Source organism: Mycteria americana, chromosome 2, assembly GCF_035582795.1.
Source record: "Mycteria americana isolate JAX WOST 10 ecotype Jacksonville Zoo and Gardens chromosome 2, USCA_MyAme_1.0, whole genome shotgun sequence".
Lineage (NCBI taxonomy): Eukaryota > Metazoa > Chordata > Aves > Ciconiiformes > Ciconiidae > Mycteria > Mycteria americana.
In genome coordinates, this window is record NC_134366.1 from 24,642,297 (window position 1) to 24,669,087 (window position 26,791).

The following is a 26,791-nucleotide window of genomic DNA, read 5'->3' on the forward strand; positions in this document are numbered from 1 at the left end:
AATGGGGAAAAATATTAGTCATCATGTTACTATGCTGCTTTCAACACCCAACTAATTATACACAATGTGAGGAAAATTTCTAAAATATTTCCTTTTAAAATTCTCGTTAGTTTGATTATTAAGAAAATGAGTAGCTTGTAAGTGTTTCACTAGTGGTTAAAATATTTGACCTATTTGAAATGAAAATCTTCCAAACATATTTAAGGTTACCTACAGTACAGTGCAATGAGGTTCACCATTGGTCTGCAGTGATAGACATTGGTTGTAGTTTATGTGCGTGTATTCCCTTTGGAGATGCTCATTCTTCAGGGCCAGTTTCTGGAGAAGGCTGATCCCCAGCAGGGGTACTGAAAGGACTGTGTCAGAAATCATCATTTTTCTGTTGTGTTTCTTTGTAATAATAAAGAATCGTACTTGCTACTGATTGCCCAACTCCTCTGTTACTGCAGTGATCCCTAAAGCATAGAGCAGGTGATTTAAAATAATTGGGATCACATCCCTCTTGGTTTGGCAGGAAGGTTTGCATACCACTTTTATTTTTCTAGGATTCAAGCTTTTAATATTTGTTATAGGTAAAATACATTTGTGCATAGTGATTTGAAATAATCCTTTCCACTCCATTTACTTTTGATTCCTTCCAGACATTCACTGAGATGCTTAAACTTTGCAATCTTTGACAAAAGCTAGCTCTCCCATAGTTGCATTGGATGCATGGGATGCTTAGTATTTTCCATAGAGGGGCTTGCAGAGTAGTACACTTTATATGCCAGTAGAAACTGCATCTGAAAGTACTGCAGCTAATTTCAGAGTTGTTATTGATATTTTCCTTCTTCAGCTGCATGACATTAAAATTTCAGAACTTTTTGATTGTTTCAGATGCACGGGCACTGCGCTCTTCCATTAAGTTGTTGGATTCTCCTTTCCTGGCCCTTGTTCATGTTCTGCACTGAGTGCATCTCTCCTGGTCTCCAAGAACTCCCTTTTTATGACTCAGTTGTCAGCCATTGATGTGTCACATCTATGGTTGTTGAAAAAGCCTCGAATTTTCTGAGAAAGTTCCTTGGTTTGAGAACTGAATGACATAATTGATTGTCTTGCTTCAGTGGTTTAGAGGAGCCTTTGCAGGTGTCTTTCTTGTTACTTCTGCTTGAATGAGATGGTATAGATGGCATAAATACTAATTTCCTTCCTTTGTGTTCTTTTATTGACATATGTCTATGAATTTAAGCTTCCCTTTCAGCTGGCCTTTTTACCTATTCACTGAGCAGGCAGGCAGATATGCTTAAAAATAATGTAGAGCCAAGACTTTTAAAAATCTGTTTCTTTATTTTGTGGCTTTTAACCAGATATTCGGAAGAATTGTTATCCTAAAGAATGTAGTGGCTGGCACTCTTAAGGTGCAGTTTTTTATTACGCTGAATGAGATCTGTTAGCTGACATTGAAAAGGGGAATCTGTCTTCCTCTTCATTCTCTCTTGTATGTCCCCTCCAGCTTCTTCCCATCGCATGTACTCATGGTGTGACTGTATAGTTTATTTGGATCAGCTTATTTGTCCGACAGAAGACAGAGCCACTCCAAGTAATAATTAATTCTCTGATGCTGATCTGACTTTCTGGGCGGTCACAGGAGCCGATAAGGGAGAGCAGGTGGGAAGACGTGGCCAGGATGGGGCAGAACTGTCTGTTTTCGGCAGCAGCCCACACTGCGCAGTGTTGCAGTGTGTTACAGCCACCTATCAGGGTTGAAGGATTCTTTGAATCTGGAAGGGCTGCAATTTCTGGAAAGGGCTGAGTTTGTCTGGCTATCCAAAATATGCATCTTGGTATCTCAGTAGGTTTGAGATACACTTGAGGTACGCTTGATTGCACTGGAGCTTAAACTTAATGGTGAGCTTCCTGGGTTTGCACCACTTGTCTTGGGGGCGGTTACATCTGCGTAATGTTTTTCATCTTAATTTATTAATAGGCATTTTCTCCCTTAAATCCACATTAACAGCTTCTGTCAGGGAATAACTGTGTCCAGGGTCACCTCAGAAATACATTAGCCTTGTAATTGTTTATCTTAGAGACAGGTTCAAGGGAGGAAATTTCCCAGACCAAATCAATATGATGCAATATACCTAGCAGTTAAAAACCAAACCAAACCAATCCAAACAAAACAACCTCTAGTTATTTTTGCTCTTATGGTGTATGAGTCGAATACATTTTAATGACAAATGCTACATTTAGTATATGTACATTTAGAAATTTAAGTTAGGCTTTTTATATTCTTCCTTACTGATGAATTGTCTTTTGGTACCAGCATATGGTCATATAGAAGACTTGGTTATACTGTGTATACAGATCTAAATGATGGCCTATGTAGCTATGTTGTTAACAAACAAAAATAATAAAGTGCTGTAGAATGTTCTTTGCATTTAATAATGTAATGATGAAAAGCAAACAGCTGGGCTGCCATTACTCCTTTGATCAGAAAGTGGTTGTTGCAGCGCAGGTAGGTAAATGAAGGTTAGTTAAGGTTAGCAAACGTGCTGCAGTGGAACAAGGGAATGACAAAACTTGCGCTGGCCCCTAGTACCTTACTCGGTTCTTGGCCTGTCACATCCTGTTTATAAGCAGCAGCCTAAAAATTCACATCTAGCAAGAGAAGATGGAATTGAAAAATCATTCAAAGCAAACTCTGCTGCTTGAGAGCTGGAAAAGAAATGCCAATGCTAATGTGATAATATGTTGATGGTTGTTTTTGCTGTATTTGTGGTAGCTGCTGCAGGCCAGAAGCAGCTAAAATGGCGGCCCTGCGTGTGGCTGGCTGTACGTGCTGTGGGTGTCCGTCGTCGCCTTACAGGTACCAGCCGGCTGTGTCACGGGCCGTTTGGCACTAGCTTGACTCCCGTAATTTCACAAAGGGATCAAAATGGGTGATGTGTGGAAATTACTGAATTACTGCCTTTTTTTTTTAGGCTTTTTTGGCTAGAAAGTAGGCTTTTAATATTGATGGTAATTAATCACTGAAATTATTTACTCAGATAAGGTAAACTATGTGTTATATTCAGTTAGTTGGTCAAGGATGATACATTTGTTCAAAAGAGATGCTCTTAAATAATCCAGAAGTTACAAGAACCGCTTAGTGAAGACCTGTGGCCTGTGTTACAAAGCAGGTTAGATGTAATGGGGATAGCTGAAAGGGATATCTGACTCTGTGAATTGTATCTACTGAGAGGCCTTCTAAGAAGCTTTCCAGTTAATACTTTATCCTTCTAAACAGTAACGTAAATATCTGGAATTTCTTATCACGCAATTTTGCGTGCAGATTCACTGCAGTGGCACAGCTAGTCATTTTTGTAGAGGGCACTCAGCCTGAGCATCCTCTGGTAAGAGAAGCTGTCTTGACTTTTGTTTTTTTTAACGGAATCAACTCTTTATAAATATGTATTCATGGTTGTTGTCTTTTGTATTTATTAATACTCATGATTATATATGTAGGCATAAAAAGAAAATTCTGCTGTAGGGCGACTAAAAAATGTAATAAAAAGGTCATGATTCCCTCAGCTTTCCGTTTCTTTGTTGCTGTTCTTTTCCAGGGAAACTGGTGTTCTCAACTCTTCTGGATTTAATGCGTATTGAAAGCCTGCCAGTAGTTTTAGAGAGAGTGAATTTGATGATTCACATTATCCCATCCTGTCCTGTGTTTCCTGGAGTTTTCAATAAATCATTTGTTACAGTTGTACTATCCTGTATTGTATTTATTTAGGGAAGTGTAGTTTAGAGTTGTAAGTGGTCCTTCAGTGTTTCCTCTTAGATTCCTCTGTCTACATGCTTCAAATCTTAATGTGCAGATTTCAATGGAAAGAAAATGAGAACAAAGTTGAAACTGTTCCAAAAAGTCTGAAAGTAGCTTTAATTAGTTAAATAACATGGCTGTTCCATTTCTTGGGAGTTTTCAGGTCTAGAAACAACTGTTGCATTTCTATTGGGTAGCTGAGGATTTTCTTCCACTACTACTAGAATAAATACTCTATTTCTGGCAGATTGTGAGTTACAAAGTATTCCCATGTTTGTTCTCTGTAGGACTGAATGAAAGCAATTAATTCAGGAAAATATATGGCAAAGAGAGAAAGAAAGAAAGATGTTTCTCTAGTACCCATTTTTCTTTGGTTTTAGTGACTGCTCAGGGGGTTGGAGTTTTGGGAGCCTTTTGGAGGAGATGGGTTACAGGGTGGTGAGTCAGACCTTTACAGAAAATGCAACTCATCTGGTTTTAGCCCACTGCTATCACCTCACTATATGGGCTTAAATGAGAGTCCGTCTGAATGAGCAGTTTCTTTCAGGTAATGTCGGTGAGATTTGTGAGTGTATCCCAGTCTGACCAAACCCATAACGTCTCAGCTGTTCTCCACCGGTCTGTGTCCAGAGTCAGGTTAAGGAACAAGTAACACATTAGCCGGGGGAAGTTTTCCACTCAGTTTGCTCAGGGTTTTGCCCAGGATGGAAGTTCAAAGAAAAGAGCCGTTTCCTACGGTGTGGATGGGTTAAGATGGGGGGTTACTAAGGCAGGGCCTCCCAGTCACAGGTTGTGTTGTTGGGAATTCTTGAATAAGCCTCATAGATTCAGAAAACAGATCTCTTATTCATTATCATAGACTGCTTTATCTGTTTCAATGCAATTTTTTTGGTTAATGGCATATTGTTAATTAGTAAATATATTTACGCGATGTGTTCACAAACCTGTACGATATGTTTTGTTGTAGCTGAATACTAATTCCAGTCTTTTCAATATTGCAGTCTACCCACATTGCTCGAGCCAGCTTCCAGGTTGATGCTTTTGGATCATCTTTTATCCTAGATGTGACGCTAAACCAGTAAGTAATGACTGTATCTTACTCTACATTTTTTCAAGACCTGGTGCCAGTTAAATATCATTTTTCAATGGAGGCTTTAGAGGCTGTATTACAGCACAAACGCTATTTCTAGGTATTGAGTTTGTCTGCAGTAGTATATTTTAAGTTCTTTTGTTATTTTCTCAAGTACAGTTGTAGGCTTTGATATTCCCATTGTTACTACTTAGTAGCTATTGCAGTGTAACTAACGTTTTAGTGTTATAATTTCATTTGCTGTCTTTCAGTTTACCATAAAGGCAAATTACTCTACTCATGCAGAGCCTCCTTGGATATTAAAAGGTGGAGCTGCTGAAAACTGGTAGCTGTTAGCATTTTAATAACCAAGTGCAAAGTACTGGAGATACAGCAATTACACTACAGCTAATCCTCAAAAAAGAATGAGATGGATAGTTGGGAATGAAGTTTCTCTGGATGCATTTACAGTCGTTCGGGAACAGAGAAGCATTATAAGGCAGTAGCAGACTATGAACTTTAGTCTATGAGGAAAGATTGAACAATAGTAAACTTAAAGCAAAATCTGGTATGTGTCTTTCAGTAATGAGTTTTTGAAGTAGCTTTTTAGCACAGCTATTTTAAAATAGGAATTGCTTTGCTTTTCTGCTCTGAAGTGAAAAGAGAATAAATAATATAGTAAATAGAAATGCTTTGTTAAGTAATTCAGCTCCTAAGAATTGAACACAATGTTGTGTGGTTCGGTGCTCAATTGCTACAAGTTTTTCTGCTATGAAGATGAACTGTTCAGGTTGCAATGGGAGCCATCCAAATTTCAGGTTTTTTTCACTTGTAAACACATTTTAAACAGTGGCAATTTCTTTATGTGCACTGACATGAGTTAAAAAACACATGTGAATCCTTGCTGGTTACAGACGGCAGAGACACTGCGCTGCCGGAAGGAGAGGAAAAGAGGCTGGTTTAGAAGTATGATCTTATAACAAATGCATTTTAAAAGAATTCTAGGGGAAGAATTTCCTGCTTAAAAGCACCAAGTTCACAACATTGCAGTGTTTGTTGGAAATAGCAGTTTTGTATACATATTTATACCTTTCTGAGAGTAGGTTGCACAAACCTGATTTTATTTTGGGTGGCAGATTAATGGTGTGGTCACAGTTAGTTTCTCAAAGGTCAGGATTTTCCTTGTAGTATGAATTTCAGGTCATCTTAATAAAAGTAAACACATTTACTAATGGTATATGAAAAGACAAGTTAAGGATGTGATTTTATGAACTGCAGCAGTTCTCTGTATGTGGATTTTTTGTTTACACACATGTACATATACATATAACCACAGACACGCAAATGCTTATGTTTAAAGTTTGATTTGTTTTGAGCGGGATCCTATTTTTATGTCATTCTTTTGTTGTCTTTAATGATATTAGACCAGTATTTGTATCAGTAAGACTGTCAAAATATGTTCTTACTGTTCTTAGGAGTGCTAGAATCCAATTTAAATATGAACTTTTCCTGAGGAGCTGTGCTTTTTATAATGTGAAAAAAGTCCTATCACAAATTGTGCTAAATGAAAACAAGAAGGCTGTAAGGAAATTAAGATGTTTGACTTCTATCATGATATTTAACATTTAAATCAACATTTAAACTGCTTCTGAAATAGCATTTGCAGATCATCAAATAAAAAGAGGGCCAAGTATGCCGGAGCAACATTTAAAATGTATTCTTAATTATTATTCCTGTGAACAAATCTGTTCTATTCAGAAGGCTGTATATATTTTTATTCTCTTCTAATTCTTACTCTCTGTATTATATGCTGTATGTATTTTCTAAGGTTCCTGAGAGAAAAGCACTGATTTTTCTGAGGAGTGGATTGCAAATTTAGCCCACAGTAGCTTTATAATTGAAAAGTAGTTGAATGCTTGAAAAGAGCAAGGTTCAAGATTTTAGTTTTCCTCTGGAAAAAATATCAGCTTAGTATTTACAACTGAACCTCTGCTAATATCGAAAGCATGCTGAAGCAGGCCTCTGTGGTAAAATTAGCTGTTATGCATAACATACATTTGAGGAATGTTAAAGGAAGTATGGGGGACAGAGAGGGGAAAAATAATTTAAAATACATAGGTTGTCAGAAAGGGTAGACTCTCCCTGCCTTTGTCAGTCTCCTTTCTTGCAGTCTCCCTGTTGTTTAATGGTTGGTGTATATGGCTTGTACATCTGAATATATCTGAGCATCATCTCTAGTTCCAATGTCAGTGGTGGACAGTCACAGTGAAAGTGTTCACTTGTCCGTATGGTTCCCCAACTTACGGAAGAAAAAAGCTCAAAATTAAAACTGTAGTAGCAAACAGAGAGCTTTAAAAAAATCAGAAACTAAAATATACCCCTGCTCCCTAATGTCTGTCTACAAATAAGTTTTCTTCGTTTGCTGCTTTCTTTGTGGGCATTATTTTCTCTATTCTCTTCAAATCCATCTTTTAATCTGACAATCAGTTTCTCTGTTTCCTCTGCTGCATTTGCTTGTGCTTTGTTATACATCCCCATGTTATGTACCCGTTTATATTTCGTATTCTGTTGTGTTTGTATATTTTCCACCTGTTTTCTTACTTAGTTCTCTAAAGAGTCACATGCTTCTTTCTTTTCTTTTTCCATCAGGAATAATTGTCCCCTCTGCCATCGTGATATATACTACACAACTTTCTTGTTTTTCTCTCAACCTTTTTCTTGACAACTTTTGTACGCTGACAGTTGAGGCTGGCAGAAATGTTTATGGTCTCCTACTTGTCTCTCTTCCCCCATTGCCTGATACCCTGTGTTTTATCTCTTCACTTCTGCAAAGGAGATGCTGCTATGGAACCTGGGTGTTAGCTGTAGCAACTTTCCTTTCCTAGTCCCTTCCTCTGCCACCTCTCGCAACAGTGGCCTGTCACCGAAGGCTGATGTCTTGCAACGAAACAAGCTGGGAAGATACAGGAGGTGGGCAGGGGAATCAAAAAGCAGAGCCTATGCAGACATTTCAGACATGAGGAAAACTGAGGCCCAGGATGGGATGTTCTGCCAGTCCTGGATGCAAGTGAGAGGAAGGAAAAATAATTTTCTAGCTGGCATTACAGTGTGGCAGTTTAACATTGAAATCCTCATGCTTTCTGCTAGCTCATTTTGGATCTCAACCAGTTTTGAATGCGATGTTCACATTAAATGCAGATGTGAGATACACTGAAACATTACCTTGAATGATAATAAAAAAAAAATAATAAAAAGCTGATATAATGACAATGTAATTTCCTTTTTTTCCAGTGGTGGTGTTTTCTCCACATACATCACCATCCTTTCTCTTCCTTTTTCCCCCTGAGTTGCCATAGTGTCTCTACAGTAAGCTTTTTTGACGATACAGTGTTTCTTTTTTAACTTTTTTTTGCCTGTTCAACTGGCTGAAGTATTTACAAAGGAGCTTTCAGATCAAATCAGCTGTATTTTTAAAAGGTTCAATCCCTTAGGCAAAGGTTAGGGATGCATTAGTTGCATTGGTGTGTTTATGAATCCATTGCCTCGGTATCCTTATGCGTTCAGAACTGCATCTAATGGAGCTGTTTTCTGTGGCCGTCTTCGTCAATGCCGCCTTCAGCCTTAGCAAAGCCGGGGCCTGACCGCTGAGCCGCACAGGCGGGGGCTGCTTGCAGCCTTCCCTCCTTCGGCACGCCTGCAGCACTGGCCCTCAACCCAGCACTGCGCAGGGGTTGCATAGCAATTAAGTGTGCTCATTTATTTATTTATTTATTTATTTTAATTCCTTCCCCTTGAAGTTTTTAATACTGCCATAGCATCTGTGGCTCAGCAAATGGCTATTTCTTTTTTCATGCAGGATACTTCTTCTTAAATGTAGCCATGTGACCATTTACACTCTCATCTTGGGTTGTAATTGCACGATTAAATATCAGAGCTCACCAGGAAATGGGGCATGTTTCCGAAAGCCTCTTTGAGGCCCTTTTGTTCCTGCGGACCACATGGATTTCTCTGCAGGGACCTGGGCCAGGGCATGTCCATCTGCTTGAGAAGTAGCAGAGACCTAATGGCAGAATGGGCCAAAGCAAGCTGTGATCATGGGGTTGGATTGGGAAAGAGCATGCTGCAAGTTTGTATCTACAAACTACAGAAACTACAGTATCTGTGCTTGTCTGAAGTGTGGACAGGCCCTGGCAGAGGGTAACCACCCCAGGTTGGCTTCGTGGTAGCCATGACAGGCAATAAAGATGATCATGGTCCTTCCTTGCTGCAGCATCATCCTTCATACAAGGGCTCTGGTGTCTCCTGTCACGGAGATGGGCAGAGAGCGTTTCTAGAGCCTGAGTCTGAACTGAGGTGCAGCGTGCACACCGGGTGCTCTGCCGAGGGGGCTCGTGGCCTTCAGAAAGCTCCCTGGAGCGTCTGGCCACCTGCACGTGCTGCAGCTCCTCATGGTACAACAATGAGAAGATTCCCTCCTGATCATGGCTTTTTTGATAAGAGTGGACAAATCCATAGCATGAGATCCCCTGGTTTGTGGTGATGGAGAAATGCTCTGAAGAGTCATGAGCATTAACTAAGGATTTCAAGCTTACATTCAGCACTTCAGGACTGCTATGTCCTTCCAACTGGCACTCAGTCACTAGGATGGAGCATAATCACCACCTGTTTTCTCTTCTTGCAACACAAATTTAATTCCTGTGCTCTATGTGTGGAAAATAATGTATAAAGAAGCAGTAGGCTGGGCAAGACATTTTCAGAAACCCTACCCTCTTTACGAAGCTCACACATCTTCTGTTCCCATCGAGCGCCTGACCATATTCTGGAGGAGTACCAAGACTGTGTATAAATCGATGGTCATGATGATCAATGATGTTAAGAAGGCTGAAAGATTTCAAATGAGGCAATTTTTATAAACTCTGCAATCACTCTATTCTCTATGTGGAAAATAAATTCCCTTTTCTCTTAGTTTATCAAAAGGTAGGCAAAACCAAAGAAGCTTCTTCAGAAAATACTGATAGGTATTTTGTATATTTCAGTCTTAATTTAAATTATTTCTGGTTAGTGATACTGGAAGGTTTCTGGCACTCCTGGAATTAATTATTTTGCCTTGCCACTGAATGGTTTCTGCAGCTTCTGCTGAGAAGGATACAGACATTCCTCATGCCTTGTGGGGAATGTTTATTAGGAGTGTCTTTTAACTAGAGTTTTGCAAACCTTACAGAATCAGATCATAAACTTCATCAAAAAAACCTGAAAACAGAAGCAAAATAAAAGGCAGCTTGACAGACAAGTGCCAGCTTTTTCATGAGACAAACTGCTGAAACCTTGCCTGTAATTTCTCTTGGCAAATGGTCTCCAACACTAATATCAATGTGTCATGTAAGCTGTAAATGAAAAACATATTCCTAAATTTGCTCTAAATCATAAACATTTGGCTGTGTGGAATTCAAAAGGATTAGCTTCCTGACGTGGTTTAAAAAACGCAGTTACACTGCTTCTGACTATTATAATTTCTGGTAAGTCTTTCTCCTGTGTTGCCCCCTTGAGTCTCGTGCTCCTCCTGGTCAGCCGCAGGACGGGCGTGCGGTTGAGGGGCTCCATGTGATGTGATGTGACCTGTGGGTTGTGCTGCTGGGTGCAAGAGGACCCATCTGCCATTCCTGCTCTAAAAGTACTCTGTGCTTTATGATCTCCGTTACTCTTGTAATGACTCCCGGTGACTGTTTGGCTAACTGGATGTGGTAAGCGATGGTCAGATCAAACCTGAGGAGGAGCAGCTCTTCCTTTAAGCTGTTTTGGGTCTCCTTGAAGTCCAACTCCATCCCTTATTAGTTATTTTAATGAATGCCTTGGCTGCACACAGTCCCAATTGTTCTCACTAGCAGCTGAAATTTATTGGGATCAAGGGAATTCAAGCTCTCTTCACTTTTCTTATTCATGGCCTGTGCATGCAGGCTCAGGAGCCCCACTTGGGTATGATCACATTTTGGTAATTGATTCTTACTTAAAATAATGCCTTTTTTTTGCACCATATGAGAGTGTCCTGAAAATTTAATTGTAATATTTAGTGCCAATTTACAGGTAGCACGATACAGACTGGGTTCAGGTATTCTGAATGAGGTACTGAATCATGTTATGCACTATTTTTTAGTTATTTGTTAAGTGAGGTTTATCAGGTGCCCTGTGATCAGAAGTCCAGCTGACCCAACAGTCTTTCATAACCCCATTTTGCAAGGTCATTCTTTCCCCCTCCCAGTCTGTGATGGAAAAATTAGTATGATCATAATTGCAAACCAGACTTAGGGAACACTTTCTCCCTGATATTGTTGCTTAATTTCAGAGGTTGATTTTGTTCTCTGGGAGGCAATTATTCTGTACTTCTGTTTGTGTTAGCATGCTTTGCTAATACATATTTTGTACAAACTGTTTTTGAATGGCTTATAGGTTTTTTATCTTTAATGAAAAATGTCAGTTCTACAGAGATTTCTGCCAACTAATTTTTTGGGGGCTAAAAGACAAAGACAGATAAGACAAGAATTCAAAGTTTTACTAGTGTATCACTAAACATATCCTGAGGCTAGGGAGAATGCCTGGAATTATGCAGTTAGACCTGTGTAGCATCATCACTAATCACTAAGAGTTCCTGCCTTTTGTGGTTTTTTTTTTTTTTCAGTTTTGTGTTGAAGAAGTATGGGAATGAAGAATTTGTCAAAATAGAAATTGTTTGAATAGTTAATTACCCTCACTGATAAAAGTTTGAACATTAGTTTTAGACTGAAAAAGCCCTGTAGCATTGAGTTTTCCTCCCACCTTGGAGCGTATAGCATATCTGCCTTCTTTTTGTTATAAAATAGGTGGAGCTCCTGGATCTTTGATAAAATGGCATCTTTTAAGTCCTTTAATAATTTCTGTGCCTTTTCGCCGACCTCCCCAGTACCCTTGCTGAATTGTAGGCTCAGTACTGCATTTTGGCAGTGTCACGTGTAAAGGTAGCACAACTTTCCCATTTCTAATTGATATACCTCTTTACGTAGTTCCCAAGATTTTTTTTCCAAATGTGCCACTGTAAGGTAGTTCTAATCACCTGCGAGAGAATTCCCTGATGTTTCTGAAACACCACTTAAAGCTCAATGGTTCATGACTTCTAAGAAAAATAGCATTTGAAAACATTTATATGTGTATACAAAATCTGTACATCCTCTCATAAGATACTTTCCTGGCCCATTAAAAAAAGTTTCTGGAAAGGCCAGTCCTTTGTTTTCCTCTCAATGTATGTGATAAAGAATTATTTTACTGCTTTTAAGTAATTGCATTCATTGAAAGCAATATTTGTTGGTTTATAGTAGAGTAATTAAAACATATGGGATTATCAGCACTGAGTAAATTGCGTTTCCATGGTCTGGATTTTTTTGACACAAAAATAATTATAGAAAATGTATTACTGTGTATTTGTGAGTGTATGCGTAGGAAGAAAATGGTTAATTATTCTGGAGAGATACTATAATTCTATTACTATAATGTTTTTCTTTCTTGATGATGTTCCTTAGATTACCAGATCATTTAGAAGCTATATATCTTACACACACATATACAGAGATACCTCATATGTACAGATCAATTATGTGCTATATTTAGCATCTTCTTTAAAGTAAAATGGCTTAAACTAGGGAAAGAATAAAATTGCTTATCATGTTTCAGTGCCTATGAATTTATCTTCTAAGTGCTGAGTATCTCCAAGTGGCAGTAACTTTAACAATCAAATGACCTCTAGCCATTATGCCTTTGAGCAACCTGGTCTAGTGGAAGGTGTCCCTGCCTATGGCAGAGGGGTTGGAACTAGATGATCTTTAAGGCCCCTTCCAACCCAAACCATTCTATGATTCTATCATTTTAAAAGAAAAATTAATTGTATTTTTGATTTAGCCTTTACAAAGTGACTATGATAGTCAAAGTGTAATTTCTGGATTTACTGTTGAAATGGAATTATATCCTCATATGCTAACATTAGTTTGGGCACCAGCGTTTTTACTTGAATGTTTGGATTGTATATATATTACTGCCACTTCTGTAAATAATACAAAACAAACCATTGATCTTTCCAACTATTTCTATTTTTGGTTATGGTTTAATAGCTAGAATAAGATTTGTGTTTACAAAAGCAAGCAAGAGCCATAGAAGTTGGTCTAATAAAAGCGATTATCTTTTCTTATTTACGTTCTGTCACTTAGATTCTCAGACCACTGTGGCTACAACACTACTACTGTCCTATGAATTGTCACATATAAATACTAGTCAGAATAAGACATATGAAGAGGATAGTAAACAGGAAAATGCATGAACTGGAATATGAATAGCAGGTATTTTCTATGCTGTCATTTATAGGGCATCTCCCCCATGAGTCAGCAGCCTTTCTGCTGATACAGTTCCCTTCACATGCCTCTCCCTGTGTTGTCCAGCCGCTCTCCCCTGTTTTTTACTTTCTCCTTGAGAGCTCCTTTGACATCATGACCTTCTGTATGTGTGCATTAAAAATAGCAGTTATAGAATCAGAGGAAGTGCTGTGGGCCTTTTAGCTTGGGGCTTAAATACTTTCCTCAGCTAAGCAGTGAAATGAATTGGAATCCCCTTTTCTAGACAAAGAGTCAAGTGATGCATGGAGCTAGAAATGAAGATACAGAGAATGAAAATAGTAGAAATTATTAGGCTTTCCGGGGGAATCGGAGGACCTAACGGATGGCTGAATACCATCAGTGTACAAACTCATGGTCTTTAATTCCTCAAGATCTTGACATGAAGAATAGGTTATTCAACCCTCTTCTACTCAGGATAGTCGTTCTACTTAAGAAATGTGTGTTTGGTCCAGAGACTGAATCAACAGGCAGTATTAAAACAATATGTGGTTAACGTGGAACATCTTACCTGGCAAATAACAGTGCTGGACTTGTGCACACAAACTCTGTTGTTTCAAAGCAATGGACTCGTTTGCTTTCTTTGCAGTATCTGTTACAGAGATAAGGTGCTACCTATGAAGCCTACAGCCATTTGTTTCTTTGATTGTGTGAGATTTATGTAGCGTTTTTTAATGTGTATTGCTAGTAAGATTCAAGATGGGTGTGCTCACATTCCCTTGCTCAGTGGCTGGAAACAGGCTTCTTTCGACAGACTTTCTGCATGACATGTAGTCTTTAATGTAATTATTTTCACTTGGTTGGGACCTGCTAGTGGGTAAAACCTCATTTACAGACAGTTATGGCATCTTAGTACAGAAAGTTTGTTTCTTTCTTTGAAGAAAACCACAAACAAAGCAAATTCTGCACTTTGGTTTGAAAGGCTTTGCACATGTTGCTCTGATTCTCTTCCCGGCTGTATTAGCATGAGAAGCGCACCCAGTGTAATGAACCCTCCCTATGGGGAGACTTCTTTCCTCTTCCAAAACACGAGCAAAAATCAGGTTTCCAAATCCTGGAGCACCAATTAGCAAATGCAACTCTGGTAGGAGACTACTGATCCTGCCCGTGGCCCTCTTTCCCTTTTGTCAGGGGTGCTGTGGCCAAGGAAGCCAGACGCACCACTCACCCCTTGGTGTTTGTGTCCTGTCCCACTGGTGCCACAGCACACCGTGGCACCCTGGGCTGAGTCAGGCTCGTTGCCTTTTGTCAGAGGGTATCCCCCAAGGAGGATGCTTCTGAATCGTAGACAGGTGTGTTAAAAGTTCCTTTTGATAGCAAGTATCCTACTGGTAAACCTTTCCCTTCTTGCATATAACCCAAAGATACTCTTATTCTGTTGACGTACTGTAGATCAGGGTTGGCTTGGCTATAACCTGATCGTCTCTCAATTCAAACAGCTGGACTCTTTTGATACTTTCCAGGCCTTCGGACTTCAGTCTGTGGTTCTGTGTTACTGTGATGCTTCTGTAATGCCCCATCTAATTCCCTGGTTTTTTCAATTATTTAATAATCAGATTTTCCTTTTAAATAATCTTCTGATTTGAACAGAACTCAATGTGTCTCTCAAATTCTTCAAATACCTAATTGCTTCCTATTTAGTTTTAGTTCTTAATTGTCCAGGTTCCATTATGAAATAGTAGAAGATGAATCAAGCAATGAAAGATACCTTATTTATACTGTTCATCAAATAGGACATTAAAATCTGTGTTTTATGGGAATATGGAATAATTTACATTGCACGAATATATTAAGAAGTTGTTTAATGAAATGTACCATCAGATAATCCTAACAGAAACACTGAGCCGTGTTTTATGGTACATTATTGAAAAGAACATTTTTTTTTTTTAATCCCTTTTCTGTTTCTTTTCAAGTGTTTTAACCAAGAAGTATGGAATCTGCCTGCATTACCATAAAATACAAATAAATTCTTGTAGGCCAGAAAAGATCCCTTTATCAGTTGACTGAAGGACTGGTTGTATGATAATAGTTCTATTTCTTTAAAAAAAAAAAAAGACAAAACAATGTTAGAGGGTATTTATCATGTGTCCTCATTCTGTTCCATTTACTTTATTTCTGCCATCCCAAAGGAAATGAAATGCTGTCATTTGGTGTGATACACAGTGAGATGAAGGAGAAGAATCATCTTGTACTTTTATTAAAGATGACCTACAAAGAGATATTTCTTCTAAATTGGACTTCTGCCCTTTTTTGAGATGTAAAAGGTCAATTAAAAAAATGTTTTTGCTCTTGATCTTTCTTCCCTCCTTTCCCCAAAGAAATAAAACCACTTAAAATCCAGCTTTTTAATAGCCAAATTTATTTTTATCAAGTGTTGTTTACCTCATATCTGATCTCCTTGTTCTTGCCAAAGAATCTATTGGGGAGGATGTAAATGTACAGGAAGAGTTACAAACGTACAGGATGTGCTCATCCCCTAAAGTAAAACCACTCCTGACGACATACTGCAGATTGGCCTAAATATCAAGTATGTGAGATTTGCTTCAGAAGAACAAAATGAAAGCATTTATGTCCAAAGCGCACGAGAGATTTTATGCCTGTGGTTGTGTGTTATCAAATATACTGTAGTGTCAGTTCTGAGACTCTAAATCATTGTAGAGATTACTTAATATATCATTTTAAAAGAAAAAGAAATCACCCTGTCTTTTTGAAGATTGTGAATTTTTGGAATCCACTGTTTTGCCTAAGCCAGCCAGCCAGAAAAGCACATCTTCTCTCTTGTGGAGAGAAGATTTTCTCTCCACAAAACAGTTCAGTTAGAGCAAAACTGTGCCATTTCTCACTGTAAATGTGGTACTCATTGTGGCACCCATTCAACCTTCCTTTCACAGAGACAGCCTTGGCGGCAACAGTAAAATTATAATTGTCTCTCTGCTTATTATTACTCTTATAATGAATCACACTTTCCATTTGGTCTGTCAAATTTTGATAGTAGTCAATGAAGTTATGCTGAGGGAAAAGGAGAAAAAATGAACTTGACGTAATGTTTCTATAATGGAGTTATGCATGTTTTCAGAGCAAAGAAATAAGAAAATTCAGATATATCTCTAATTCCTAAAAAACCAGCTATTTCTAAGTATCATTGAAGGGACAAAGAACTTTTTGTTATGTTGCCATGTGTTTTAGCATCACCTCTGTTTTTACTTAATTGTAAGAAGCAAAGGAATTCTCCCACTGACTACAAAGATGGGAATCCATCCAAAGGTGTCAGATTATCAATACATTTCTGCCTATGTAAATGGCCAATTTGATTACAGAGGAAAATTCCTCAAAACTAGCCGAGGAGTAAATCTGGTTTATTGTACTTCACTCTGGTAAGTCGCTCATCAGTAAGTGGAAATCACAAAATGTGAAGCTACAGAGAAACTGCAAGATCAAGAAGAATATGATACTGTAAAGACACTGCCAAGTCTAGCTAAAGAGATTAATATAAATACATTTCCAGTGTTAATGAAAAATGGTGGCTGGAGCTTTTCGTTTATATATGCACAGCCTTTGCTTTGGTACAAAGTTAGAGGATTTCTTTTGTCTTTTTCTTTTTGCGAGAATTGTTAAATCTTACATTACAATATATTTTCTGGGTGAGCTTGCTGATCTTTAGCCTGTACTTATCCATAATCATTCTTTGATCTTCATTTCTTTTTTGGTATAAGAGGATGTATTTCTCTTTGGTGGTTTGCCAGAACATCACTGCTAATGGATTTCTAGTGTGCTAGAAATTTTACAATAGGAACAGATATAATAATGTTCCGATGGCCTGCAAATATATGATGTGTTGCCACTTGAATTAGACAGTTATGCTGTGCTCATGCTTTGCTCCTCCCTTTGCCTGTCTCCTTAGATAGACTGTGGGAATTCAAAAGATGCAATTCATTGCTTCTTATTGAATGTGTTTATTTTCCATATTTGGTGGTATGACTGGTGGTATGATTTGGTGGTATGACTAATTTTGCAGCTGGCAGTCTGAAAGACTAGGAGCTCATACTAATGAATTTCTGCCATTCCCTTGATGACCAGGTTCTTGCATGTATTTTTATGGGTTTTGAGCTGTGAAGGTCATTTGAGTTCACCTTCATTTCAGTCCTGCTCCATCTGGACAGCAGAAATGAAGCACTTTAGGCCCAATCATACAGGTTTGCTGACTGATGCTATTTCTGCCCTTCCCATCAAAGTCTGATTTAAGTTAACCTGATAAGGTCTTAACCACGTTTGAATGTAGACCTTCAGACACTGAGTGTTGGATTTCATATGGTCAGTTGCTGCTTGTCACTAATAATTCCTCCTTCATTTATCCCACATGTTCACAGCTGGTTGTTTCACCAGTATAAAAACTGGAATGTGACCTGTGGGTTTATCTGAAGAAGAAGAGACGAGCCTTTCTTTATGATTATGCTTCTAACAAATGATTGAACATTTCATGTTGAGGCCCTGTGTGGTTTACCCCAAAAAGCTTGACAGATAAAGTTACTGGTATCAGATCTCAAGGACAGAGTAGAGAAGAGGGTTTGTGGTAGATGCCTGAAAAAAACAGATGATGCTGTGGTAGGGAGAGGTGGTATCATTTTAATCTTTTGCAGTCTTGATGCCAACGAAAATACAGTGAGTTAATAAACTTGCTTTACTCATAGTATATCTTTTGGGTTTGGGGCTGCGTTATCTCAGGGCTCAGGCACTTACTGTGATCTTCTCACTGATCTAATCTTCCTGAGGGGCTGAAGTATCTTCCTGCAGACTGAATACAAATCGGTGCTGAGATATATTCCTCTTCTTCCCGACATGAGGAGTGTTGAACCACTTCAACAATTTTTTTCTCTTGCCCAGTGATCTACAAATACTTTGCTTTTGGTCTTTGCTGGGGTGAGAAGGGAATACTCAGAAGAAAAGGAGAGCATGACCCATGCCTTTGTCCTGTGGAAGCAGGTAGGATTGTCCCCACTGCCCAACCTCTCGTCCCTGCAGCAGCAGATGTGAAGTTGGGCTAGAGAGGGGTAGATTAGACCTCAGAGAGTTGCCAAGTGCACGCAGCACAAAACTAGTGTCCTGGAGACCTCCTTTGTACTGGCACCACACTTTGTACTGGACTTCGCTATCATGTATGTTGAGAATTGAGATATGCCTGTAACAATGGTTGGGAACAGTGGGGAAGAAAGTGCATGTGCCTTTAATTTTATTTAGTCTTTAGAATTGCTTAATTTGAATTTCTTTCTGGGGTTTACATTTTAAAATTTAAATTGCATTTTCAGAATTTGTTTCAAGAAATCCTAGCTCCCTTGCAGGTACATACTAGCATATAGCATAGAAGAGTCTTATCTTTAACAGTAAAATTTCCCATAACCCAGTGCATAATATCCCTATGCCTGTGCAGGGCTGAATGCTATGTGATAGGTCATGTGCTTTAAAACCAGATTTCACTGAGGCACCGCTGCATTTCTTCCGAAGTGACCTGTTAACTTTTTAAATATAACCTTTTTTCCTTGTAAACTTACTCAGACTCTTATTCCTGGATGGATGCATCATTAAAATATAGTAACAAGAGTTTATCATTAACTGTTTGAAAAGTTTTAGTTCCTCTTCCTCCTTCCTTAAAATCTCATATAAACGTTCAATAAAATGGGCTTTTCATGTAAGTACAAACAAGGGAGAAAACTTCACTGAATGTCTCCTTAAGCTGCAGTGCAAATTAATTTTGGGGGATACCAAGCGCTCACTGCTTTTATTGACTTTTTGGGCTTTATACAGAAAATGATTTTCAATCAAAGAAAAAAAATAGAGCAAAATTTAGGTAGTCTATTGTTATATATTTATCTCCGTATTATTGTGATAGCCTTCGTGTTGGTCTATGCTGTAATGCCAATGGATTAGACCAGTACAGTTCCACTATTAGCTAATTGTATAATTCAGTTGGAAATAAGTAGAGGCTGTCAGAATCCAGAGAAATGTGTATCATCTGACAGTTCTTCACAAATAACACAATGAATTGTATTAGTAACTTTATTAACTTCCTCTGTGCTTTTTTAATAAACGTGTATACGCACACATACATATAGATATATGTGTACATATACATACACACACAGAGAGGGGTATTTCTGCCCTCCCTCTCTCTTTATAGGTAGGCCTGCATTTAAGACTGAGTAATTCTTGCACAGCCCCTGTTCCTAATAGCAGCCTGGAAAGACTGTTATTTACAACAGAATTGTCTAGACATTGTCTGAGTGCGCAGACAATAGAGCGATGTAGGTAATGCCAATTCTGGACTTGGCTTCTCATATGGGAGATGTGCTTGAACACCTATCTACCTCCTAGCAGGATTCTTTCAAATTTCCTGCTTTCCATTTCTGTCCCACCCTCCACCCCAAATGAGCAGATTGAACAAGAGGCACTTTGGCACTTCAGAGGAGTGAGATCTTTACTGCTTTTATTTCTTTTTCAGATAAATTCTAAAGGGTGGTTGCTTTTTTTGGAAGCAAATACTCTGCTTTTATTTTGGTTTCAGTTCTTGCACCTTGATAATCATGCAGATAATTCCTGAGAACAACTCACATTTCTCATGAAATGAACATGGGAAAAACAAGGCAATTACTGCTTGGTCCTTGCAAAGCATGTCGTAAGAAAGGATTTGGCTTTAACTACATTGGTTTAGGGCAATATGACTGAGGTTTTTTTTTTTTATTCTCTCTGCACCTCTTTCTGTTGTGGAGAAATTAAAGCAGCAACATTCAGACAACATGCTGACACTTTACTGTGCCAGCAGGAATAAGGAAAGTATTCAAGCTGACCTTCAATGAGGAAAAAAATGTGGACGCTTTCAATATTTTTGGTACAGCTTTAAACTGTTTTCAGAATCATTTGCAGGTCACTGTAAATCACTGTGGATATAATCCCTTCACCCCATATTCCTGATAACATGAGTTCCTTCCTACTTGCACTGGGAGAAGGAAGACCACCATGGTGCTACCTAATTGACGGTGCAGGACTGGGGGGAATGGCTGGGGAATGAGCAAGTAATGAATTGTTCTCCATACTGTTGGGCCACTAGTCCTTCAATATTTCTAGGCAGAGATCTGCTTGTGAATTCAGACAGCTTAAAGATGTGTTAATACTCTTGTGTTGTGTCAGCTGTGTCACCCCAGCAGAAAAAAGAGAAGATGCTAATGGAATTGCACATGGGCTATGGCAAACTAAATTATTCTCCTCCACTTGGACAACTGCTGCCTTTCAGTTCTGCTTTATCCAAACTTAATAGCTAGTTTTCAGTTACGCATTTCGTATTTTCCCTATTTAGACTTGTGTATAGCATAAAATAAATGTTATATGTCAAATTTTGCCCTTGGATGAACATTAGTAGTTCTGGTTGACTTCAGCAGGAGCTGCAGGCAAACATCCTAAAAAAAGAACTTGGTCTCAGATCTAAAATCTCTTTCACTGCATCCTATATTCCAGGAATGTGTATCTCACTGTTTTCAAAGTACAGCAGTTACCAGCATTGTTAACAAGTCTCTTTCAGTTGTCCTTGGAAAGCCAAACAGAAGGAGCTAAATATTATATGGGACTAAGAGGCCAATGTTTGAGCACCTTTGAGATCTCAGACCTTGCTTTCTCAGCCACCACCTAACCAAAGCATTTAGGATTTTGTAAGTGTGCTTGGACAATTAACACCCTAACCAGAGCAGAATGATCTTAAACACCAGCCATCTGCAGAAACTGCTGTGGATATACTTACTGGGATGGTATAAGAGTTTTGTATAATTTTTAAGCTGCATTTTTATGCATTGTTAATGTACTGTAACTATGTAGTCACATTTTCCCTGGGGTTTCTGAATGTAGCTAACAACCTCTGCTGTGGCTTACTGTTGTTACTTAAGGGAAGAGGCAGAATACCAAGATGGGGGAGGCACCTCTCAGCCGTCAGCAGTGGAGCCAGCAGAGGAGCATATCAGAAATCAAGAATCCTTTCCTCTGAGACCATATGGCAACCAAAATCTTCCAATTCACTACAAAGGAGCCATGAGACAAAGGAATTTAAATTGCCAGTCAAAGAGTAGGGCAGAGGAGGGAATAATCAATATACAGAGAAACCACCTGGAGAAGCTAAAAGGCTGAAGCTGCATTAGGTATTTCCCAACAGATACTGATACAATTTTATGCTGTTGTAAATGGGTAAAGCAGGATTGCCTGCTTGCTGGTAAACTGGGAACGCTGCTGTCAGTAAACTGAAGCTGGAGTAAGAAACGTTTCTGTGTTTCTACAAGTTTCCCCATTTAATGGGAAGGAGAATTCCCAGTACATGATTGCTGTGGTTTAACCCCAGTCAGCAACTAAACACCACACAGCCGCTCGCTCATCCTCCCTCCTCCCCCCGGTGGGATGGGGGAGAGAATCGGAAGAAAAAAGTAAAACCTGTGGGTTGAGATAAAGACAGTTTAATAGCACAGCAGAGGAAGAGAAAATAATAATAATAATAATAATGATAAAAGAATGTACAAAAGAAGTGATGCACAATGCAATTGCTCACCACCTGCTGACCAACGCCCAGCCCATCCCTGAGCAGCGATCGCTGCCACCCAGCAAACTCCCCCCAGTTTCTATACTGAGCGTGACACCATATGGTATGGAATAGCCCTTTGGGCAGTTGGGGTCAGCTGTCCTGGCTGTGCCCCCTCCCAGCTTCTTGTCCCCTGGCAGAGCAGTGGAAGCTGAGAAGTCCTTGACCAGTGTAAGCACTGCTTAGCAACAACTAAAACATCAGTGTGTTATCAACATTATTCTCATACTAAATCCAAAACCCAGCACTATAGTAGCTGCTAGGAAGAAAATTAACTTTATCCCAGCTGAAACCAGGACACTGATGTAGGACTTGGACCAAATTTGCCGCTCTAGCAGGGGGCCCAGAGTAGTTGGCTGCAGAATTTGCCTTTCAGGCATGATGGCTGTTAAGTATGTATAGCAAATCAAAAGCTTTCCAAAATGTTTAGAGCATTGTCCTGGGATGTGAGAAACCTGATTTGAGGTTTCTTCTGCAAATCAGCTTAAGTAGGGATTTTTAAAACAGGTCTGCTAGCTGCCTTGTTTCCTTAGGTGTCTATTATTGTGTGAGAGTTGATACTGGGTAGATGCTAAATTGAGATAGAGAAGTGCTTCATTAATCTGTGGCAGTTGTTCAGGGATAAGGCTGGTGTCAGCTCAGTCTGAAGAACAAGGATTTCCTGGTATAGTGACTAAGAAAAGTTGCATTAAATTAGAGGGTGTGAACAGATAAACTCCTGTTTATGAATTACTGTTTTTTTCCTTCTTTGCTTTTCCTTACAGATACTTCAGATATGCGTTGAAATAATTTTTATTATTCAAACTGCGATCCTGTTCAGTAATTTGCAAATAAATGGTCATATTCCAAATTTGTGTAATGAGTGGTAATGAGATTATTTTAATATAATACCAGGGTTGCTTTTAGTGGTGTGCATGAATGCCACAGTTTGTACTTTCATTGACCCTTGATATATCATCAATGAGATAGTAAGGATTGTCTTAGGACAATTAGTCTGTTAACAAGTGTTTTCAAATAGAGTTTATTTTTCTGGTAAGGATCCATAGAAGTCCTCTCTCTTTAATGCAAGACTGAGTGGTTCTGTGCAGTCTCTTTTGTATAAAGGTAGTTTTCTCCCGTAGTACAAATTCAATGTCTTCAGGGTTATTGTGTTTTTTTTTTTTTTTTTTTTTAACCCGCAAAATGTTTTTTAAAAAGTTGTTTTTAAAATTTTAAAAGTTTTTTAAAGACAAAAAGGATTTTAAACACAAAATCTAGATATGGAAAAACCAGCATTAAAATAATGCCAACACCCCCAAAGCGTCAAGCTGAACATCGGGTAAGAAACCAGGAAAGTTTTAACCACTTTGAAAAATGTCACCTTTGTTTTTCAGCCAGTGCCCAGTTCTGAATGAACAGGATCTTATAATTTTCAGCTGACACTTCCCTTGTCCTTTAAGGAGGTTTGGTTGCCAAAATATCACACAGCTTTTGATCTCTTTCAGCATCAGTGCACCTATGCTACGGAGGAGGCAGCTGGTGCTGCCTTGTTGATATTGTCGTCTTCCTTCTCACGCTGTTATTGCTAGATCTCAGAAAGCTTAGAAAATGGTTGCTTGCTTTTTCTGTCTTTGCTGTGACTTGGTGCAAGCATTTACCTGTTGCTACTGTTGCTTCTTCCATTGCATCCTTTCTATGCCTATATTGCTTCCATTGATTGAATATTTCATTATTTGATTTTTTTTTTTTTTTTTTTTTTTTGAGGGGGAGGGTATATGTCCTTGTTGCTCTCCTGGTATCACTCTGAGCCTGGCTGTTTGCTGTTAACCCAGACACTGTTTTCTGCTTGTCAACAGTCACATGCAATGCTTTGAAGAGTATAGCTGGAGAAGCTTTCTGTTTCAGTGTTTTTCAGGTGCACTGTCTTTGTGATAAATTTTTCTTCAGCTCCATGATACTGAGTGTGATGGGTCTCTGGGATTAGACACTTTTCAACTTTAGGGAGAATACTTGATGCAAGAAGGTACGCCCTTTACTCGGGTGCCCCTTTGAACTCTTCCAGTGTGCGTACCACAGTTACTTGGCTTGACATCACGAGCAGCATGACATTGCCCTAGCAGTCTCACAAGTGAATTTTTTCAGCAGTACTCCTCCTTCCCCTGGGACTTTGCCTGACTGTCTTCTTAGCTCGTGTGCTGCATTGTCTCTTCTCACATATGGTTGTTTTTGTCCAGGCCATCAGGCCCAGGACATTTGTGTCCCTCGACTTCTTTATGGCACATTAATTTCAAATTGCATTTGCACTTGGAAAGAATGAACTGTCTCCATGCTGGAGACACAGGGATCTGAGTAACCAAAGGGGTTTTTCGTCTTGCCCTAAACCTTTGCTGAAAGTTTACCGCCTTTTAATGTGGTTGTCCTAGTTTGTAAATTTGCCTCTTTTCCTTTTATTTTTAATGTGTTATTCCTTTTCCTGGCATTAACTCACAGAGCTACTCCCCCAGCCACGTCTCTTCTCTCTCAGTAACTTTCTCCTCTGCTTTTTCTTCCCATTTAAAGTCTTCTCCACCAATTACCAAATGTGATTCATGAATTTGTTTTTAATTACTGTTTTGGAGTATTTTTGTACATGTATTTACAGTGTTGTCTTAGTGTGTTTTATAGGACTGTTGTCTCTATCTTCTCTAAACAAGAATAATATTGTTTCTTAGCTCTTAGAACTACGCAGATTTTAATGCTGTTTTTTGGGGTGTCTCCACTGCAGAGATCGTTATCAGCAGTACCTTCCTTCAGCAACCCAAAATCAATTGGCAGGTACCATGTGGTATCTGCTGCACTACAGGGTTATTGCAGTCTGTACAGTTATTAGTCCTGTACCATTCTGCTAAAATACTGCAGATCGTATTTCTGTATTCAAAAAGTGGAGATTTCAAGGTGACCATATAGGTATATTTATACACAAACATTGTTTTTTCTGTTCTCTTGTGTCCTTGGCCACTGTTAAGTTTAGAAGCCCCATGGTGTTTTCACTGTGTGCTCTTGCACTGACTTCGGCTGCCTCCCACAACTTGGGGGGTGCTTCTATGCCAAAGGGATGCCTCTGTAACAAGGGGGTGACTTATATAACAAATCGCCTAGCTCTTCAGGGTGACAGCCTCCACCCTTGCAAACTGGTGTAAGGAAAGGACTCTCTAGGACTCTCTTTAGTGCATAAACATCAAGTCATTATCTTAGCAGCAGCCCCAGGGGTTTAATCCTCACCACCCTCTCTTGAATTGTCCCGGGGTCTTTGTCAGGAGCTTGGTGTTGATGGTGGGGGTTTCTTCCTCAGCAGTCTTGGGTCCATTTAGGGTTATTTTTATATGTTTTCAAACTGTTTGAACGCTCTTGTTATTGATCCACAGGTCTAATTATACAGTGATTGCGTTGTTTTGTTATGCCTTTACCATATAGGGTATTGCCCATACAGGTTCTACCTATTACTCTATATCTGAGAAAAGGACTGGCTATCCCATGTTGAATTTTGAGGTATGTGGACAACCTGCTATATTTTAAACAGGGTAACCCCTCCTGCGCACTACCCCCCCCCCCCTTTTTTTTCTCCTTTCTTCCTTAGGAGTAAAAATTCACAGACACCATTTAATATAGTGTCTAAAACCAGTACGTAGCTAAACTCCAGAAAAATGTTTTGGACTAAAATTAATGTATGTATGCTCGAGTTAGTTTCTTTTGCAGTGTGAAACAGTCTTCTAGTTCTGATGTGTACATAGTTTTTACATGAGGATTGCTCTTCCCTTGTTGTGGAGCTCAGTGCTGCTACTTTTATAAACAGAAGATTGTTAAGTACTTCCAGGCCTGTCTTCTTCTGAACTTCAATTTACAGATGAAATAAAGAGTCAGGATCATTGTCAGTTTTATATTGGCCTTAGATACTTCTAATTCCTTCCTGATGCCCCAGGATGTTCATATTCTGGTCCCATATATCTTTGGTCTCAAGAGCCTGAGGAAGGCTTGGTGCTTGCCCCAAGTAGTTGTGTTTGTATACTGTACATTTAGTGTGTGTGAGAGCTTCCTCTGTGTTTGAGCTGCCTTGGTAGTCCACCCACCCTGCATGTCCAGTGGTTCTTTGCAGTTGAAGGAAGAGCAAAGGTGATCCAGTAGCTAGAAACACCCCGGGGGCTGGGCAGTCCCCTGGTCTACCATGTGCCTCACCTTGGGTAAATCACTTTGTCCCACTGTAACTCAGCTCCTGTCTGTCAAGCAGGATAATAGACAATCTGTAACTTGAAAGGGAGTTGTGGGCTTTAACATATTAAAGAGCATAACATGCTCACCTAATAGGTGAACTTGGATCATGGGGGTTGAATGCAGAACTTCTAAACCCAAAGGCTTTAACTATATATATCCCAGGACCTATAGTGGTAGTAATTTGCTGTCTGAGTGGTGCACAGAGACTTGTAATATGCACCCTCAGGAATGAGCTATCCTCAGATACTTTGATGGTGAAAATGGGTGGGCACATGTCAAAGACAGCTACTAAATTGAAATGAAAATGGGAGAAGGCTGTGATGTCTTGCATGCTGAAACAATCTGAGAGAAGCGCTGTGGCTTTCAGCTCACTGGTTTTCCTATTTTCCCTTGGTGGGTTAGAGCTATTTTTAAACTCAGTATCTTTTAAATAATGCATAAGTTAACAATAGAGACTTATAGTACTGGAAAAAAACACGAATGAGCTTAAAAACCCTAGAAAATCCTACCCAGACTGCTTCCAGGAGGGTCTCTGGGAGGAACAGAGCACATTTGTCTGTTCAGTTTCCAGATGTCTTTTGCAAAATTCCTTTTTTAGAGCAAGTCTCCTGTCTTTGAACTGAGATCTTTCATTTACAAAGTGCTTTCCCAATCAAAAAAAACTGAATAAACATTATGCTGAGAGAGGTACATCACTTTCC

At 39.1% G+C, this 26,791-nt stretch overlaps 1 protein-coding gene across 19 annotated transcripts in view; it reads left to right on the top strand.

Moving 5' to 3' along the window:
• Window positions 1–26,791, top strand: part of ADAM22 (ADAM metallopeptidase domain 22) — a 139,689-nt gene that overhangs the window by 13,287 nt on the left and 99,611 nt on the right. For all 19 annotated transcript variants that reach the window (XR_012774163.1, XR_012774164.1, XR_012774165.1 and 16 more), the window contains exon 3: window positions 4,783–4,859. Coding sequence is in view for 13 of the 19 variants with exons in the window: in XM_075492772.1 (XP_075348887.1) it covers window positions 4,783–4,859 (77 nt within the window). In the remaining 6 variants the exon portion in view is untranslated. The remainder of the gene's footprint in view (window positions 1–4,782; window positions 4,860–26,791) is intronic.